Source organism: Epinephelus fuscoguttatus, linkage group LG5 (genome assembly GCF_011397635.1).
Source record: "Epinephelus fuscoguttatus linkage group LG5, E.fuscoguttatus.final_Chr_v1".
NCBI classification, from domain to species: Eukaryota; Metazoa; Chordata; class Actinopteri; order Perciformes; family Serranidae; genus Epinephelus; species Epinephelus fuscoguttatus.
In genome coordinates this window covers 40043777-40061723 of record NC_064756.1, presented here as the reverse complement: position 1 = coordinate 40061723, position 17947 = coordinate 40043777, and the positions used below count along the sequence as shown (strand labels likewise).

General features: G+C 42.3%; 1 protein-coding gene and 1 non-coding gene across 2 annotated transcripts in view; both read right to left on the bottom strand.

Annotated features, from left to right (window-relative positions):
• Positions 1–1618: 1618 nt before the first annotated feature.
• LOC125889053 (acidic amino acid decarboxylase GADL1-like) overlaps positions 1619–17947 on the bottom strand; it is a 100163-nt gene continuing 83834 nt past the window's right edge. The window contains 4 exon segments of the mRNA XM_049576702.1: positions 1619–1818; positions 2083–2300; positions 7332–7394; positions 8985–9013. Coding sequence (XP_049432659.1) covers positions 1619–1818; positions 2083–2300; positions 7332–7394; positions 8985–9013 — 510 coding nt within the window.
• On the bottom strand, positions 16981–17062 carry trnas-gcu (transfer RNA serine (anticodon GCU)). Its single transcript has one exon. It is a non-coding gene; the product is annotated as a tRNA-Ser (tRNA).

The window sequence follows — 17947 nt, the reverse complement described above, 5'->3', positions numbered from 1 at the left end:
GTTTTTAAAGGTGCAACAGAATCTAGAACTTATTGGCAGGTCGAGTGGAACCAAGCGTTGAGTCCATCAGTGGTGTTACACATAGGTTCTGGAAAAACACAGTTTGTGAAAGCAGTGGAGAAATTGACAGCAGTGGAAGAGTTAATAATACGACAGCGCCAGGCTGTGGCACGGGGTTTCGCTGAGTTGCTAGTGAGAGTAATAACAAACAGGACAGGCATGTGGTCTGAGAACGTTGCGTCGCAAATCTCCAAGTTGTGAACAGGCAGGTCATAAGAAAGAACAAGGTCGAGTGTGTGTCCATGTTCATGTGTGGGACCAGACACAAACTGTACAAAATTAAAAGAGTCAACAAGATCTAGAAACTCCATTCCCGCAGGATCATCAGGACAGCAAACATGGACATTAAAATCCCCTACAATGAGAACATGGTCATATTTAGGCATCACTTACGTCAGGAAATCAGAAAAGTCATTTATAAAGTCCTTATTGTATTTAGGGGGCCGATAGACCACCGTGCACAGCACAGTGGGAGAGTGACCAAGCTCAGTTGCGCTCAGTTCGAAGCTGGGGAAGGTGAAAGACAGCTGTCTGCATTTATAACCATTCTTAAAAACCGTGGCTATCCCTCCTCCCCAACCCGACGTCCGTGGAGTGTTAAAGAAACAACAGTCGTGGGGTAGGAGTTCGGAAAAAGCACTTGTATCACCGGCACTCAGCCAAGTCTCAGTTATGTAGAGAAGATCCAATCTCTGGGACATGAAGAAATCCTTTAGGATAAATATTTTGTTCACCAGTGACCTGGCGTTTACCAGGCCGATCCTGGCAGGAGCCGACAGGTCTGTGGTGTTTGTAGTCAGGGGTTCCCGCCGCAAAGACCGCAAATTGCTCATATTTGCCCCTCTACAGCGGGGACGGGGAGTAAGCGCAGATGCTTCTACTTTGGCTACATCTGGAATAGCGTGTAGTTTTGGTGATGGGCGCAGATGAGTGATTCTGACAGGAATATGCATAGGGAGAGCAGAGACAGAGTCAGCAACAACAGGACCCGCATTTTCAGGCAAACTGCGACGAGCAGAGTGAGGATGCTCAGCAGGGTCCTGCTGAGAGGGATGTCATTCGACGCTAAAAGCAATAAAGATTATAAAATTTTGACACAGGACTCCTGTACCGGTCCTATTTAAATGCAGGCCATCATGTTTAAATAGATCGTGTCTAGTCCAGAGAGAGTCAAAGTGGCTGACAAAAGCGAAACCACAGGCGGTAGAAAAATTTTTCATCCAGTCATGCAAGCTGAGCAAACAGCTGAAGTGCTCAGAGCTCCTATTGGTGGTGACAGGAATGGGGCTGGAAAGAACACACTTCCTTCCTAGGCTTTCCACAGTGGAAACAACAGCCTCAAGGTTGAAGTGCAACAGTGTGGATTGCCTGGCCATGACGTCATTTATGCCCGATGGCAGTGTGGACAGAGGGATGGATGTCAAGAAGTGCTGGGATGAGTTCAATGAAGTCAGTGGTTTTTCCTCCTGATAGACAGTATGTGATGGCGCCAGGAAGAGAAATGAACTGGATGATAGAGTCACCTACTAGAAGTATATCTGGGCATTCAATATCTGGGTTATATTTGTAGATCAACAGCCTTGGGTTGAGGGAGACTGACGAACTGCATGGGATTGGATGAGACGAGGTGTTGACATGACCAGGTTCTCGGGTGGGCGGGGTCGGGGGAGAAGAGTTTGTCGGTGCTGCAACAGGTGGCTTCGAGGAGGGTGATGAGGGCACTGGGGCAGACGCCAAGTGAGGATGCTACTTTTGGGGCTGTGGGGGAGACAGACAGGGTCGCTTACTAACTGGGGGGGGTTGAAGAGGAGACGAGGATGAAAGTGAAAGTGATGCTGCGCTCTGGGTGTCGCTGATGGGAGAGGAGCGTTTTCGCATCTGAGCAGCGCTGCGGGCGGCAGGTGGAGAGACGAGGGGGAGGGACGCCAGGGGAGAGAAAAAGTTTGTGAGCGGAATACTATCTTCACTACCGATGTCAGGAGAGGCAAAGAGGGGAAGAGAAAACTTTTTTGTTCCCCTGACAACAGAAGACCACAATGAAGTGGAGCTCGGACCAGGGACGTTGGTAGCGGCGACAGTAGGAGCTGGAGCTAAAGGCTGCAGGTTGGCTTCTGGCTCCAGGCGGGCTAACCGGGAGCACAGCACGGACTGCCGCTGGAGGAGGTCGTCGATCAGCTGCTCCAGGGATCAGAGTTCCGATTTTAGCTCCACAATCTCCGCTGCCAGGGCCATCTGGAGAGCTGAAACAGAAGGAAAACAAAGAGGGACCAGCAACGGGCAGGCAGAAGGGAGCCACACTGCACTGACTATCTGGGAAAGCAGCTCTGAGACTATATTTAACTTACACGCCAGGGCTCCGTGAGGAGCCCGCAGCGGTGAGATGTCGGAAGTCTGTTCCACAATCTGTGAGAGATAGCCGGCTGGAAACTTACCACCAAGGGCCCTAGTAGGGCCCGCTGCAGTTGGATCAGCACTGGTAAGTTGGTTTCAGTCTTTGTTGGCGTATAGGGATGGTCACTGGTAACTTACCTGCCTTCTGTCCTCGACCACGTGCTTGTCTGTCGTTTCTACTGGCTTCGACTCCTCCGCCTGGCCCCGGCTTCCCTACTGCCCGCTCCTCACCGGCACCTCTGCTTCAGCGGTCTACTCTCCTGGCTTCGACTCCTCCACCTGGCCCCAGCCCCTCTGCTGCTTGCTCCTCGTCGGCACCTCTGCATCATCAGCTGGCTCTTCCGGCTCTGGACACCTCGCCTCGGCTACCTCGTCTCCAGGAAGCCCTTACCTTTACTCCTGGCCGCTAAAGAACTGAACTGTACGGGTCCGAAGATTCACGCCCCCCCTCGGCCCTGTGGCCGGGTTCGGCTTAATCCCTTCCTCAAGCCTGAGACCCAGAGACTGTGTGTGGGCTCTTTGCCTGAAGATTGAACTGTCTGAGTTCATTTGTCTGCTCAAGTTCCTGTTTTGCTGCCAGGATATTAAAGGTCATTACCAACTGTTCCCGATTACCAGTGAACTGCTTTTGGGTCCAAATTACACACGTCACAGTGACTGAAACTGATTATCTCTTTGGAGCAATCTGAAGCTACAGACGTCTGAACAGAAAAATCCTGCTTTCATATTGCCTTTTATACTGTTGCATTGTTTGGGTTAACTTATATATCCTTAATTGTTCACTGACTTTGGTTTTTATGCCTCTGTGCTGGCAATAGCCATGGCCAGAGGCATTATGTTTTTGTGTTGCCGTGCGTGCGTCTGTCCTATTCTTGTGAACGCAAACTCTCAAGAAGGCCTCAAGAGAATCTTTTCAAATTTGGCAGAACTTGGACTCAAGAATAAACTGATAAGATTTTGGTGGTAAAAGGTCAAGGTGACTGTTAGTCTGTCTCATTCCTGTGAATGTGATATCTCAAACATTTTAGGGATTTCTTCATATTTGGCACAAACATTCACCTGGACTCAGTGATCAACTGATAATAATTTGGTGGTCATAGGTCAAGGTCACTGTTACCTCGTCCACCTCATTCCACCTCATTTATTTATATCTAAATAACACCTTGATGGAATTCCCTCAGATTTGGCACTTAGACGCTGTGTTTTATTAGTAGTTCCACTTGCCGTCATTCACTTACCCTCAGCTCTTGGTATTACATAACAGCTTACATCACACGGAACGCACCTTTTATTGGGATTTAATTGGAACACACATTCCCTCGTTCACTTTCAGCCCAACTATAAAGGATCGACCGCCAATTGTGGAATTGTGGGATTAGCACTATACTGCTTTTCTTTTCTTTTTCTTTTTTTTTTTTTTTTTTTTACAAATCATCAGATAGACCTCCATCAGTTTCGGATAAAGAAATTTATGTTTGATCTGTATCATGATTTAAATAACTAATATTATGTAGCTAGTTTATGATGTCTGGTTAAACAGCAAATTTCCCATGTGTCTACAGATAATGTTGGAATATAATTACACAATGGTACAACAAAGTAAATATTAGGGCATTTGATTATGTGACTTTTCAGTTAAATATGAAGCGATCAGAGATTTTCTTGAAACTATCTGCTAATAGACAAGTGAATCTATACACTTATGTCTACCTTTTATATACAGACCTTTTTGAAAAGCATGTTGAATAGTACATTTATTGAATTTTTGTTATTTTACTTGTTAATCAATATATTTCTCCTCATCTTTGGTGGTGCAACCGGAGTTTTATGTACATTCCTGCCATCTAACCATGGATGTATTTTCTTGCATCAATTGCAGTGCATTGTGGGTCAATATAGACCTCTGGAGAGACACTCACTCCCTTAGCCCTCTGAGGGTCGATCTCACCAAGTTCACTTCACTTTTTCAGACAATTGGAATAGCACTTATGATGGTGGCGGAGATTCTCCCGAGGGGAAGTTAATGAGAGCATGTTGAATGACTACTGAAACAGAGTGATGAACCTTTTAGAATTTGGTGGTCAAAGGTCTATGTCACTGTGACCTCACAAAACATGTTTTTGTCCAAAACTCAAGAATTCACACACTAATTCCTACAGAATTTCACAGAAATGTCTAATAGAATAAAATTATGAAGTAATGACATTTTATGTCCAAAAAGTCAAAGGTCAACTTCACTGTGACATCATAATAAACACTTCTGGCCATTACTCAATGTCATACTTCAGAAAATAAAGTAGAAACATTTGGACAGATACTGAATTGGTGACACTAATGTTATAGATTTTCTGTGCTGCTGGGGGGAAGGTGTGTGTGTGTGTGTGTGTGTGTGTGTGTGTGTGTGTGTGTGTGTGTGTGTGTGTGTGTGTGTGTGTGAAGCATTCATGTTTTAACAGACATAGATGTAACCTTTAAGTGCAACTTGACTGGTGCATGGAGTGCAAAGTGATAATTCTAGCTGAATAAATTTAAAGACAGAAACAGGCCATGCAGGTGCACTAACGGCTTAATTTCACATTTCGTGTATTACTTTTTGTGATGACTTGTTGATCATGTTGCACACACTTTCGTATTCATATACTTAGGCCCTGTCCAAATACCCGTACTTGTGCCCTTGTGCCCCTTAATTGCGCGCTCCCGCTAAGGGGCGCAAGTGCGTAGGGTGTCCAAATTGTCTTCTGTTGTTATCAAGGGGTGCAAACCTGCGCCCTTAATGCACCCCTTCCGAAAGTGCACATCAGACCTCACTTCGCTGAAGGATTTTACCCAGAATCCTCCGTAATGTCGTGACGCCGTAACACTGCACAGCTGGCCGGTGCAACTCACCATCTTCAAACAGTAACTGACGTGTCCGCGAGCCGTTAACTCTGACGCCCATAACTGCATTTTTGGCAAGTGCACTTCAGGGAAGACCTCATGTATTTGGACAGGGCCTTTACTGTGTTCCACCCCTGCCACTTCCCTGTTCCTTGTCGACTGTAAACATATTGACAGTTGTCTGGAAACTGCTCCATGGCACGGTTTGGTATAAATCTCTTTGACCAGCCAAATACAACTTCCTGGTAGCCTACACACTCTAGTGAAGCTGCTCAGTGGCTAGCAGATCAGACTGGGGTTTTGTTGCAGAGGTACCAGCTGGAACTGTTTGTTAGTTTTTCAGTGATCACTTTGCTTTACCTTTTTTAAAAAAAGTTTTTCAGAAAAAGCTTTAAAATTCTTAAACCAGTAGAAGATTTTTGAGGGGGGACACCATCCTCTTTGTTCGCAAAATTACCAAAATGTGTCACCCTTGTTAACTTGCCATCAACCCCACACCCCAACCCACCCCATTAATTTGTCCACACCCAGACAGCATCCTATCTAGACCCCTGTTACAAATTAACAAATCGCCAACTGCTTAAAACTGTACCCTTCTGCAGAGAAAATTGAGCTTCACAATAGAGAACATATTAGAAGTTTGTCCCACATATTCTGTGAACATTCTATTTCTCTTAGATAACATGGACAGGTTGAACTCTCATCCCCCCTTCACCCTCCCACCCAGCAGAGATACTGTAGCTGTTATCTCTACGCAGTAATTCGGAGAAACCCCGATCCTGCTCCACGGGGGGAGCATGCCCAACAAATATGATCTATGGCATACAAATGAGCCCAGTAATTTATTCATAAATCATCATGGCTGCCTTTGCTGGCAGGGCCCTTTTTAATTGTCTTTGATTAACAGTGGCGTGTGCTGGAGATAGGCACTCGGCTGCGTTCAGGTCCCCTTTTGTTCTCGGGTGGTATCGCAGGCTTCCCAGGGAAATCATGTGTCAGAGTGGAAATCAGGGGCTCAGCTTGATATCCATACACTGGCGTGTGTGTGTGTGTGTGTGTGTGTGTGTGTGTGTGTGTGTGTGTGTGTGAACATAGCCTTGTACACACACTATTAATGCAAAGACCCACATTTGGCACCCTTCAATGTGAGAGCATGCAAGGTATATAGAGGGATGTGTATGTTTGAGAGACATGAGCAGATAATCTGTTCATTTACATGTATGAACACAGCAAGGTGCAGACATATGCTAAAGCATACACACATGCAGCAAACATATGTGCACATGCAAGTGTTAAAAAAGCAGAAATTAGCTCTCTGAGGAGATTCCATGGTGTTAGCCTAATACCCAAAATGAAAGTTGATTTTCTTCATGCACCATTTTTTAATTAGGGGTAGGGTTAGCTCATGAATTCCTTCAGTCTAGTGTTCAAGTGTTTCTCCAACACTCACCTGGGTAGGTGCTGGGTCAGTCAGCATTAAGAGCTTCTAACCCTGGGACCCAGATGAGTTGTTGGACAGTCCCTTTCCCTCGTCTACCTCTGTCCATGTGCACTGCTGACTTGGACAGATCTCTTGCTGTAATGGAGACAATGTGCTTTCAGTAAAGAGGCAGAGAGGCTTTGAACAATGGCAGGACAGATATAGATGGGTGTGATCTGCCATTAATAGTACTATACTCCTCAAGAATCATTTAAATGTTGGGTAGCTTTAAAGTTTTTGTAACAAAGCATTACATTTGCCAATTAGCACTTAACAGAAGTACAGCTGAGGATGATGCCATTAGTTTTGCAGGCATTTGGTCATAAACAAAGTACTGGACAGACTAAGAGTTATTGACGTAATTCAATTTGAGCGGACCAAAAAACTGAGCAAGCAGCGACTAGCATGGCTCAAAATGCACAAATGGTTTGAGGAAGAAAAGTGAATAATGTGGGGAGGCCAAATGTAGCAGTAATCCACTTTAAAGTCAAGTCACTTTATAAGTAATGAGATGCAGCCTTACCATGCCTTACCAGGCCAAGGAGCAGAGGGGCCTGATGTGTAGTTGTGGTGGGCGGGGTTATACCTACGCAGCAAAACTTAGGGAAAGATTTGGGAGAGTGGGAGCTAATCAATAGCATGGTCAGGCTGAGGAAGACCAGAAAACTACCAGGAAAGTTGTGTTGGAGCTGCTGTTTGGACCCATAAAATATTTTAGTCATGAGGGACTACTACTGTGGGGGCACAGTTTTTGGTAGCAAATGTTAATGATAGAGTAGATGACGAGCAGATGTAATGGTATGATTTGCCAAGAGGATCTCAGTGGCTTCTGCAAAGAGACAACTTGATGTCCAGTACTATTCAAATGAAATATTAGCAATTTTGGCACATGCAGTTCAGAGAAAATAGTGTCTAGGAGCGAGGGAACACATATTCTTTTCTATCAACTAATGGAATCCCCTAAGTCAACACGTCTGAGCAGTTTTTCTGTAGCTCCTATACACCTGGTTCCAGACCATAGACCCCGCCCACTCAACTGAGTAGGCTTGCATCTCTGGTCTGGCATACTGAAATGAATTTGCGATTTATCTCGTCCAAACAATGGAAGGACCAATGAACGCCGGGGTGGGGGCGGGTCTAGCGACTGGCCAATCGGTGGGTAACTGGTGAGGATAGCAACAATGGCAAGCGCAACAGATCCTACAGACCACATTAATGATGCTATCGAGGTATTTCGCCACTACTCGCGTTAATGGAGGACCAAATTAAGGAAGCTGCTAAACTGGATTTAACGACGATGCAGCTGCAGACATAAATGCAGACATTTTAAACAGGCAATGCTCGCTTGTTTTCGGCACCCCCGAGGCATGGATACTAATGACATCAGATTCTGGGTAATCATTGATCTCTACTGCTTGGTTAGGGAAAAATCAAATTCCCTTCCCCTTGTAAATCGTCTTCAATGGAGGCGATGTCAGACTGAAGGTTCTGGGAGCTTCAGTCTGACACTCAGGCTAATGCTCATGGTCTTTCTCAAACATGCTTGTGGCTTTAACTATTTACAGCACATTTTCATGTATACAAAAAAAATCACACCCACTGTTTTGCAAGTTCCTCTCAAAATGTAATGCATTAGATATTACTAGTTACCTTCATTTGAAAGTAATACATTACTTTACAATATTACTCTCTGTGTAGAGTAATAAGTTACTTATTACACTACTCATACATACTTTGACCAAAACGAGCTCAGAAGAACTAAAGATCATTTTAAATGGATGAGGGTCATGTTGTTTCATAGCAGGTAATCGAAGTACAGAAGCTCCAGTTTATTACAGTTCATTTCAAATCCAGAGCTGCACAGGTCTGACCCATTCATGCATTCACATACAGTGGTTACCACTTTGTATTAAAATCCCCTGCTTACATTAGTAATAGCCCGATGATATAGAACAATTAAACAGCATAGACCTTTTTAAATAAATGAATAGCCTTGGCACAGGGAGGGTCAGGCAGAGGATCAAAGTCTGATAATTATGAGATATGGATAAATATTCATGGGCCTATGATATGAAACACAATAAACAAATATTGAAGTTCGCACAACAAACGGAATGACATGTGAGTCAGTTACTATGACTAGATTGAGTTATTACACTGGACCTGTAAGACCCACCTGCCTGTTCCCAGTGTGTCTCTCAGCACCTAAGAGAGAGTTATGCATAAGAACGGGAACGGGAACGGGAACTCTGCAGTTGTAGGGGCACTGACAGAAGTGGAGTGGTGTGGATCATTGTGGATGACTGAAAATGAAACGTATAAACAGTTTATTTTGGGTAGTAATGCATTACATGACATTGAAATGTAATAGTATTCCCCAAATTCCTCTTGGTAGCGCATTATATTACTTTTTTTACTGCTAAAATATAATATACTTTTGTAACACATGACTTGTAACACATTTTCCCCAACACTGCTTATGAACAGCAGAGACAACTACAGCATAATAACCCTTCTTCCAGCCCACTGGATTCATGCAAAACAAGCTGCTGCACAAATCTACATTTGTTCTTTCAAATACACCACCGTCCCTCAAGCATCACATTGTTTTAACTCTATTCAACATGCAGTATACACTGTCTTTGTCACTCTATCACATCAAAGCCAATAAACAAGTGTGCTGAAATTGAGGAGCCAGATACAATGTGCACTATTGATCGGGTGTGTTTCTGCTTGCTGTGTGGCAATGTAACAATGGGAATGTTGTCCTGAATGCAGCTTCAGTCTAAACACTGACAAGGTGTATTTCCTCGTGCTGCTAAAAGACCTCAAAGCAAACATTACATTAATCTACCAAGCCAATGTTCATATGAAATGTGAAATGTCAATGGATGTACAAAGGCACATCTTGTGTTTTTCTGTTTCTTCTTTAATGGCAGTATTCTCAGTGTAAGAAAAGTACATGCTGAGCAGCATTATAGCAGACAGGGCAGTCAAATTTTATGTATTCATATTACTCAAAAACAATATTATAGGCTCACTGCCAGGGCTTTACAACTTCTTAAGGATTCTCATTAGGTTTAATAGGAGGACATTATGACAGCAGCTAAAATGACAGTGTCCTACTAGTATATGAATGTACTCCTACATTCCCATGTAATAAATTAATAGTGCTGCTTTTCATAACCATTTAACTGCCACTGTTGATTGAGTTAATATCTCTAAGACTCACTGAATCACTTTGAATAACCTAAGACTGCTTGGATTCCTCTCTTTCAGTAATTGGCTTTGTATACTTACAATGGTGGGAACATTTAATGCCAAAGATGAATTTCCTACAAGCTAAAGCTAACCCTGCTAGCAAAGTATAGAAAAGCGATGCTCCTCTGCAAATATCACTGACTAGAAAGGAGTCAGCTGTTGTGTTCTGTCCTCACCTTCAGCACCAAAGCTGTGCTCAGGCTTTACCTAAGACATCAGGTGGAAAATTACACCCCCTCTTTTAATGAGATGTGTTGAGACAGAGAGGGTGTCAACACAGAAAAAGGTTGATGTCATAAACAAAAAGATGCTTATCAACAAAATGTTGTTGGTGATAAGCATTTTTATTACAAACCACAAAACAGACTTGGGGCTCTATCTTACAGCTGGCAGAAAAGTGGCACAAAGGGCAGCACAACTGTCATTCCTAGTTTCAGACCGACGCAGTTGTCATTTTCACAGCAAGCATCCACATTGTGTAAGTACTTGCATCCATCTGTGTGTCCATTGGTGTGTTGGTCGTAAAGTGAGGTGTGGTCATGTGCACTGTTGGTGTATTGTTGTCCTGAGGCAAAACCTGGTCTAAAAACAAAATGGTGCTGTATTTTCCTGTTGTTGAAAGGGGAAATTATTCAGACTAGTCCATACCCATTGAGTGCACCGTTGCCCACGTACAGTTTATATTATGCCAGTAGTGGGAGACTTAGTGGGCTAAAACTGTACATTAGTAGTAGAACATTAGAGGTACCACGGTGAAAGGCAGATAGTTAAAGTGTTTATATGTTGTATTGACTTAAAAATGGGGCGCACTGGTAGTTCACATGGGAAAGATGCATCTAGCCCTTGTTGCAGCGGTGAGGTTGGCATCTGGCCTTCGTTCTTTTCTGCATGTCTTCCTTGCTATCTCTCCCATCCTTCCTGTCATGCTTCCCCCCCCAAAAAAGAGACATCCTGTTCTACATATCTACCTAGTTCAGTAAAAATCAATATGGCTGTTAGGCCTAGATAAGAAATTAGCTCTCTAGCGCCCCCATTTTGTTTGATGGCGTCAATAATGGAGGGGTCCCCTCAGATTATGTGTGGTCATATGCCTACAAAGTTGTGTGGTGATCGGTGAAACCCTTGAGATGTTATACACCTTTATGTGATGAGCCACGCCCTCCACAATATTCATTGACTTATAGAAGCTCAGTTTTAGTAAGTTTTCCAACTTTTGCCAAGAGGGAACTTTAGATATTGGTCCCTAGATTATGTTCACTGAGTTTCATGCAGATCAGTCAAACTTTCAAAATGTGGAACAGACACACAAGTGCTGGCACAGCAGCCTATCAAAGAGAACAGGGGATGACATTCTGATTAGTTGAATTTATGTGATGCTGAAAACACACCTAGGATGAATTAAGGGACAGAATAAAAACCCTCTGCCTCTTGTGACTGACTTTGCACCCAGATTGTGCACCATTTAACCAGCAAAAATTGGAGATGGACATGCCCTAAATGCATTTGCACCATACACTTTAGACCATGAGCTATAGAATGTTTAAATAGGCCCTTATGCGTCTAGAGCCATATTAGCATCTCTGTGAAGCTGTACATAGACACAGCAGTGCTTAGAGGTAAATGTAATGTTCTCCAGCTAATAAGCGCTACACACCAAGTCATTTGATCATAAAATTTGGTCAAAGTTATACAGTCCATCTAGAGGGGGGCATTAATACATATGGGAAATTTCATAGCAATCCATCCCATAGTAAGAGATATTCCAGTCTTGACCAAAACAGACCATTTTTATTGCTATTCTCAGGGCCATGCCACAAACATGGCTGACAAGATCTAGTAAATGCTAAAGTTTTGAAGACACAAAGATTGTTTTCAATATCTAAGCTGATCAGTGGAAAACTCTACCAAAGCTTGAAGGATACTATTCATCTAAGTGGTAGTAATACTCTGCATAATGTCTTGATCCTTTTGTGTCTCCATTTTATCTGTTCTCCTCTTCCAGTCTGCCATGAAGGACAAATAAGACACTTTAAAGAAAAGTACAGACCACCTGAGTATCTCCAAAACACTCACCTGTACAAGGTTATGTTGTTGAGGGGAGGTTGAGGGTTATTCAGAGCAGCTTGGCTCTGGCTACAAATGAGGAAGGAGCATTAGTAAAGGTGGGAAAGGTTGCCATCTTAGAGTGAGCATGATTGATGTGAGCACAGCCACATGCAGCAGCGCTCCCACAGAGCCCTCACCGACTGTCGCCGCAGCGACAGGCAGCGAGAGGAAGTGAGTTGACCTCAGGGTCATTGTGACAAAATGCTTAACAACAGTAGCAAAGCACTCTGGGTTTGGGTCAGGGTCATATGCGTTAACATGGACGAGGCTGGCTGCTGCCGTGTATTATTTGGAATCAGGAGCTGAATGCATAAATGTTGCAACAATGCAATGATTACCAGCCCCAACACCGGGTTGGTATAGTTTTCACCTTGTGTGTGTGTGTGTGTGTGTGTGTGTGTGATCATAGCAAAATGTGGTCCCGCTGGCACCTACTGTAGTGACAAATTCCACATAAGCAGTTTTGAGTACTTTGCCAGGTTTTCATATATATTAAAATATATATATATATATGTATGTATGTATTTGTCGGTCAGTGGGTAGATGCAGTCACGCAGTCAAGATGCAGTCATGAAACTTTAAAGGTGTGTGGTTAAGATGAAAATGAAGGCTGATCTTGAGGATGGGTGTGATGGTCCAAGCAAGAGTGCCAGAAGTAGGAGGGTAAGAAATATGGAGGGGGCTATTATTCTTTATATGCCCTAAAACAGGCAAACCCATCTCCATCTTGGTTTTCTGTTTTTGTAAAATAGTCAATTCAATCAGTCAATCAATTTTATTTATAAAACCCAATATCATAAATCACAGTTTGCCTCACAGGGCTTTACAGCATACGACATCCCTCTGTCCTTAGGACCCTCGCAGCCAATAGTATCAAACTATTACATTATATGCTTATTCTACATAAACTATAAAACACTATAACTATAAAAACAATTCAATTAAACTTATGATTTCCTATTTTCTTTGTAGTTTTTGTCATATACAGATATGTAATGATTGCTGGGTAATATGAATATTGTTGTCTAATATTAAGTCTCTGTTTAATCATGTAATGAGACGATAGATTTAAAGTAGCTAGTTTAGGTACTGACAGTCTGACAGTCTGTGCACATCTGTAGATATCACATAAAAGCGTCAGTAAGACCCAATTTTGGTCAAATATATATTTGCCCTAAAACTCTGTGTGTGTACTTCATAACTTGTAAACAGCGTGCAGTGGGGCCCATTGTAACTACCTTACGCCACTGCTTGGACCACATTACAGTGGCAGGTGTGATCCCATTGCAAGGTGGTTTCTAATTTCCAACTGCTTTTGCAAAATAGTCGTGTTTCAGGAAAAAAAAAACAAAAAAAAAAACACTGTAGAGTTTGAAAGCACATCTTCTGTTTCATATGCCGGATATGATTAGTCTTACTGTTATACTATTTATTCCTTGTTGTCATGGGGATTTTAGTGTTTCATGGTATAAATCTGGTCTTATATTCTTTACCCCAAGAATAGCGTCATTGTCATTCTTGAGTTTAAGCGCCAAGAATGAAATTCTTGTTATTCTTGGGATAAAGAATTGTCATTGTCAAACTTAAAGGTTTTGAATTTCAACACAAAAAACAACTGCACGAAAATGGCTTTGTGCAGCTTTAATTCTAATATATCAGCATCAGCCTACAAAACCCCACAGTGCCAGAGCCCTTGTAGCTACAGTACATGTGTAATCTGTTTGATGTGTATGTGCATTCATGCCTCCTATATATATTTGTGTGTGTCCTTCAGACCAAACTCAGCATGCGGAGCAATGGGTAGCAGTTAGCTGGATTTTATATTCCAAAGCGAAGCCAGCGGAGGCAGACCCTGACCTCAGCCTCAGTCACCCAGAACCACGGCTGCAGGCCTCATCTCCATAGGAATCAATAGACTACAGTAATAATGGTGATCTATGGGGGCAACATCAAAGAAGGCACTGACCTTTACCGTGTTGGGGTTTGGGGGATGACCACCAAGCTCCATGAGCGTGTGTGTGCGCAGAATAAATGTTTTGTCAGAGAACAAAGCTGAGTGTGTAGCTGTGTGTGCTATATACACACACTTGTATATACACACAGTCAGTCACCTACATGAATATGAAGCAAAAAAGCATGCATATATAGAAGCCAATGCTGTCAGGCTTTCATTTACACATGACATAAGGAAATGTAAGCTTTTCTCACTTCATGGCTGTCCCCAGGCTATTTATCAAATGTGTCATTTAGTTTGATTTGTGATTTGAAATAATTTATTTTATGTTCTTGGTAAGTCACATTTCAAATACAACTTTTCCATTTACATTACAAAGGAGGCTAGGGTACATCAGATTTGGCTAATCATGGTAAAGATTATTAACATGGTAATGTACATACTATGTTGCTGTTAAAAAATATGTGCCTCTGCTAATCAGGTAGGAAAAACATAAAATGTAAAGCACCAACAAAAAAAGTAAAAAAAAAATGCTTTATTCAATCTTAATTAAATTCTGTTATTATGTATTATATTATTCTATCTCATTTATATTTACCTAATTCTGCATTCAACTTTCCATAGCACTGATTAACCTTCATTTTTAACAAAATCCAACCAACAAAGAGTTTTGGAAACAATACCAGTTGTGGGATCAAAGGTGTACATTGATATCTTTAACAAATATGCAACCTTGTCTTTGGTGTCTTACTCTTCAGGTGACAAAGCAGCATGGTATTAGAAAGCAAATAAATTTGCTAAATAAAAATAAAATAAAATAAATAAAATAACTTTTATTCCTTTTTTACAATTTAATTGCAAAATTGAGCTTTGTAGGGAATTATATGCTAAAGTCAGTTAGACTGGGGTGAAAAAGGCATTCAAACCCACACAGGAAAGCACAATAGATTAGCAGTCCAGGGCCTTAACCTCAGAAACATTATCTGCAGTTCAGTCAGATCCAGGTCAACTTCCAAAGTCTTTACACAGGCCCTGAATATCTAAAAATGTGGAATTGAGGGGAGGAGGACAGAATGAGGAAAGTGGAGCTATATGATTTTACTTTGTACAGGCAATCAGCTCAAATCGTGGAGCCCTTGTTAGCAATGGAAAAGTAGTTGAGTTGATGCCTGCATTCAGCAGGGGACCCTACTTTCCTATGTGTTTGGAATTACTGAAAAAAAAGTGAATTGAAGAACGCAGCTTGTTATTTTGTTGACTTGTCATATTCAGGGACGCTTAAAGTGAAATGGATTCTGACAAGAACACATGCACAATGGTCCATCAGTCCATCGCCTTAACCTCAGCAATCCCATCTTTGGTTTCTAGGTGACCACTAAGCCAGATACCATAACAGCAAACAAAGTTGACCCTAACTCAATTTTTGTTGCAATGCAATCAATCAGTGTTCAAATGGAGAATTAGCTCAACCAATGCCTGCGTTCTCAACATACTTTAATTTCAGTTGAGGAGATAATGAGTGAGTTCACACATAAACTGCATTCTGTAAACACACAGATATAACTGTTAGGACTTAGCCAATGTCACACCGGCCACCTGAGGAGTAATCCATATTATTTTGAAATCATCAGTCTGTTTTACACTGTGAAGTTGCAGGCATGACATTTTCACTTTTATCTGAGTCTTCTTCATCAGGATTGTTTTCTTCTGTTTTATGTACATTTCTGTCCTTCCCTTTATAGGATTTCTTATTTTGTTTGTTTTGTCCTTTTTCAGTTGTTTGCTAGTTTTGCATACTCTTCCAATGTGACCCTGTTTGCTGCAGTTTCTGCATTCTTTGTCTTTAAACTAACAGTCATCAGGGTCGTGTGACATGTTGCCAAAACGGAAGCATTTCTTTCTTTCCTTTCTGTTCAGTGACATTTTAGTTGTAGCATATTCCAGAGATTTTTGTTATATCTCTGACGCACCCCGAGCTGCAGTTTCCACTGATACTGCAATATTTAAGGCCTTCTTGAATGTAAGGTCTTTTTCACAAAGGAGTTTCTTCTGTGTGGTTTCACAAATGCCACACACTAACCTGTCCCTTATTGCATCCAAGAGACCATCTCCAAACCAGCAACTGGAGTTCCACACAATATTCAGAAATGCTTTCATTTTTACTCTGACTCTATTTGTGAAATTTGAATCTTTCAGCAATGACCAGTGGATTGGGGTTTAAATGCTGCTGAAGAGTGTCTACTATTTGCTTGAATGTTTTGTTGGCTGGCTTTTCAGGCATTAACAAGCTCTGCAGCAGCCTGTATGTTTTTGCACCCATGACACTCAGTAAGACACTGACTTTCTTCTCCTCTTCAACTTTGTATGCATCACAATATAACTCCACTCACTCAGTGTAAGCTGCCCAGTCCTCAACACCACTGTCAAACGTTGAATTTGTCCCAATCGTTGCCATAATGATGAAGCAACTTCCTGTGTTTGCAGAGCTTTTTAGGGCAATAATGTGGTCACTCTGGTGAAGAAAAATAAAGCTGTGTCTTGGTTTCTAGGATGTTTAAGACTACATCATAGCTGTGATGACAGTTTTGATGTCTACCACCCAAAAAGAGGATGGAGATGAGATGAAGGAACTTCCCGTGTTTCAGAGCTCTTGGTCACTCTGGTGAAGACACTCGCTTTCACACATAAACTGCATTCATATCATTAGTCAGCTTGTTTTGGACATGGCCCTGAGGATCTGAGTTTTTTGTTCCAATGATAATGGAGCCTGTTATTTTGTGTTCCAATGATAATGGAGCCTGTTATTTTGTTGACACGCAATATTCAGGGCATTTTAAAGTATACTGCATTACGACAAGGATGGGATTCGAACCCACACATGCAGAGCACAATGGATTAGCAGTCCACCGCCTTAACCACTCAGCCACCTCATCTCTGGTATGCAACTTTTCAGGTGACCAGCAAGACGGATACCATAAAAGCAAACAAAGTTGACCCTAACTCAATTTTTATTGCAATGCAGTTCCTCAGTGTTCAAAGGGGAATTAGCTCCAATGGTAGAGCGCTCGCTTAACATGGGAGAGGTAGCGAGATCGATGCCCGCATTCTCCACATGCTTTACCTCCAGATGAGGAGATAATGACTGAAAGTAAGTGATATACAAAGCAGCAACTGGATGGACAGAGTGACCTACCATGGAGCACCCCCTACCACTGCCCGAAGTGAAACTAGTGGTTCAGAATCCTGCTTACGTTGCTCTTTGGTTGACAGGGTGTATTCGAACCCAGAGCACAATGGAGTCCATCACCTTAACCATGATTCCATTGATTTAAAATAAAAGTAAAATCCAGGGCCCGTATTCACAAAGAATCCTAAGACTAAAAGTAGTTCTTAGTGACGTCATTCTAAGAAAAATCTTAGAATTCCTCGAATTCTAAGATTTTCCTTCGAATTTTCCCTTGGTAAGATAAAAGTTATTCACAAAGCATCTTTAGGCCTTAAGAGAGCTCCTAAGGTGAAAAACTGTTAAGAGGAGGGAGGAGGACTTTTAAGAAGCCTAAGAGTGTCTTAAACAGAGAAGATGGTGGTAAGACAGAGAGGAAGGAGAGATATTCTCCATATTATATATATATACCTCATCAGGGATGAGCTTACTTTTCCCACCCAGCGTAGTAATGCATTAACGCCCGCTTTGGATTGCAGCATGTGCCAGCGCTTCTCACACTCATTGCTTGTGCGTAAAAGGAGAGGGAACGACGCATTGTTTTGTCAGGCAATGCACTCCCAAGTCTACCTTTTCCCTTGTGCCGTGATCCCGG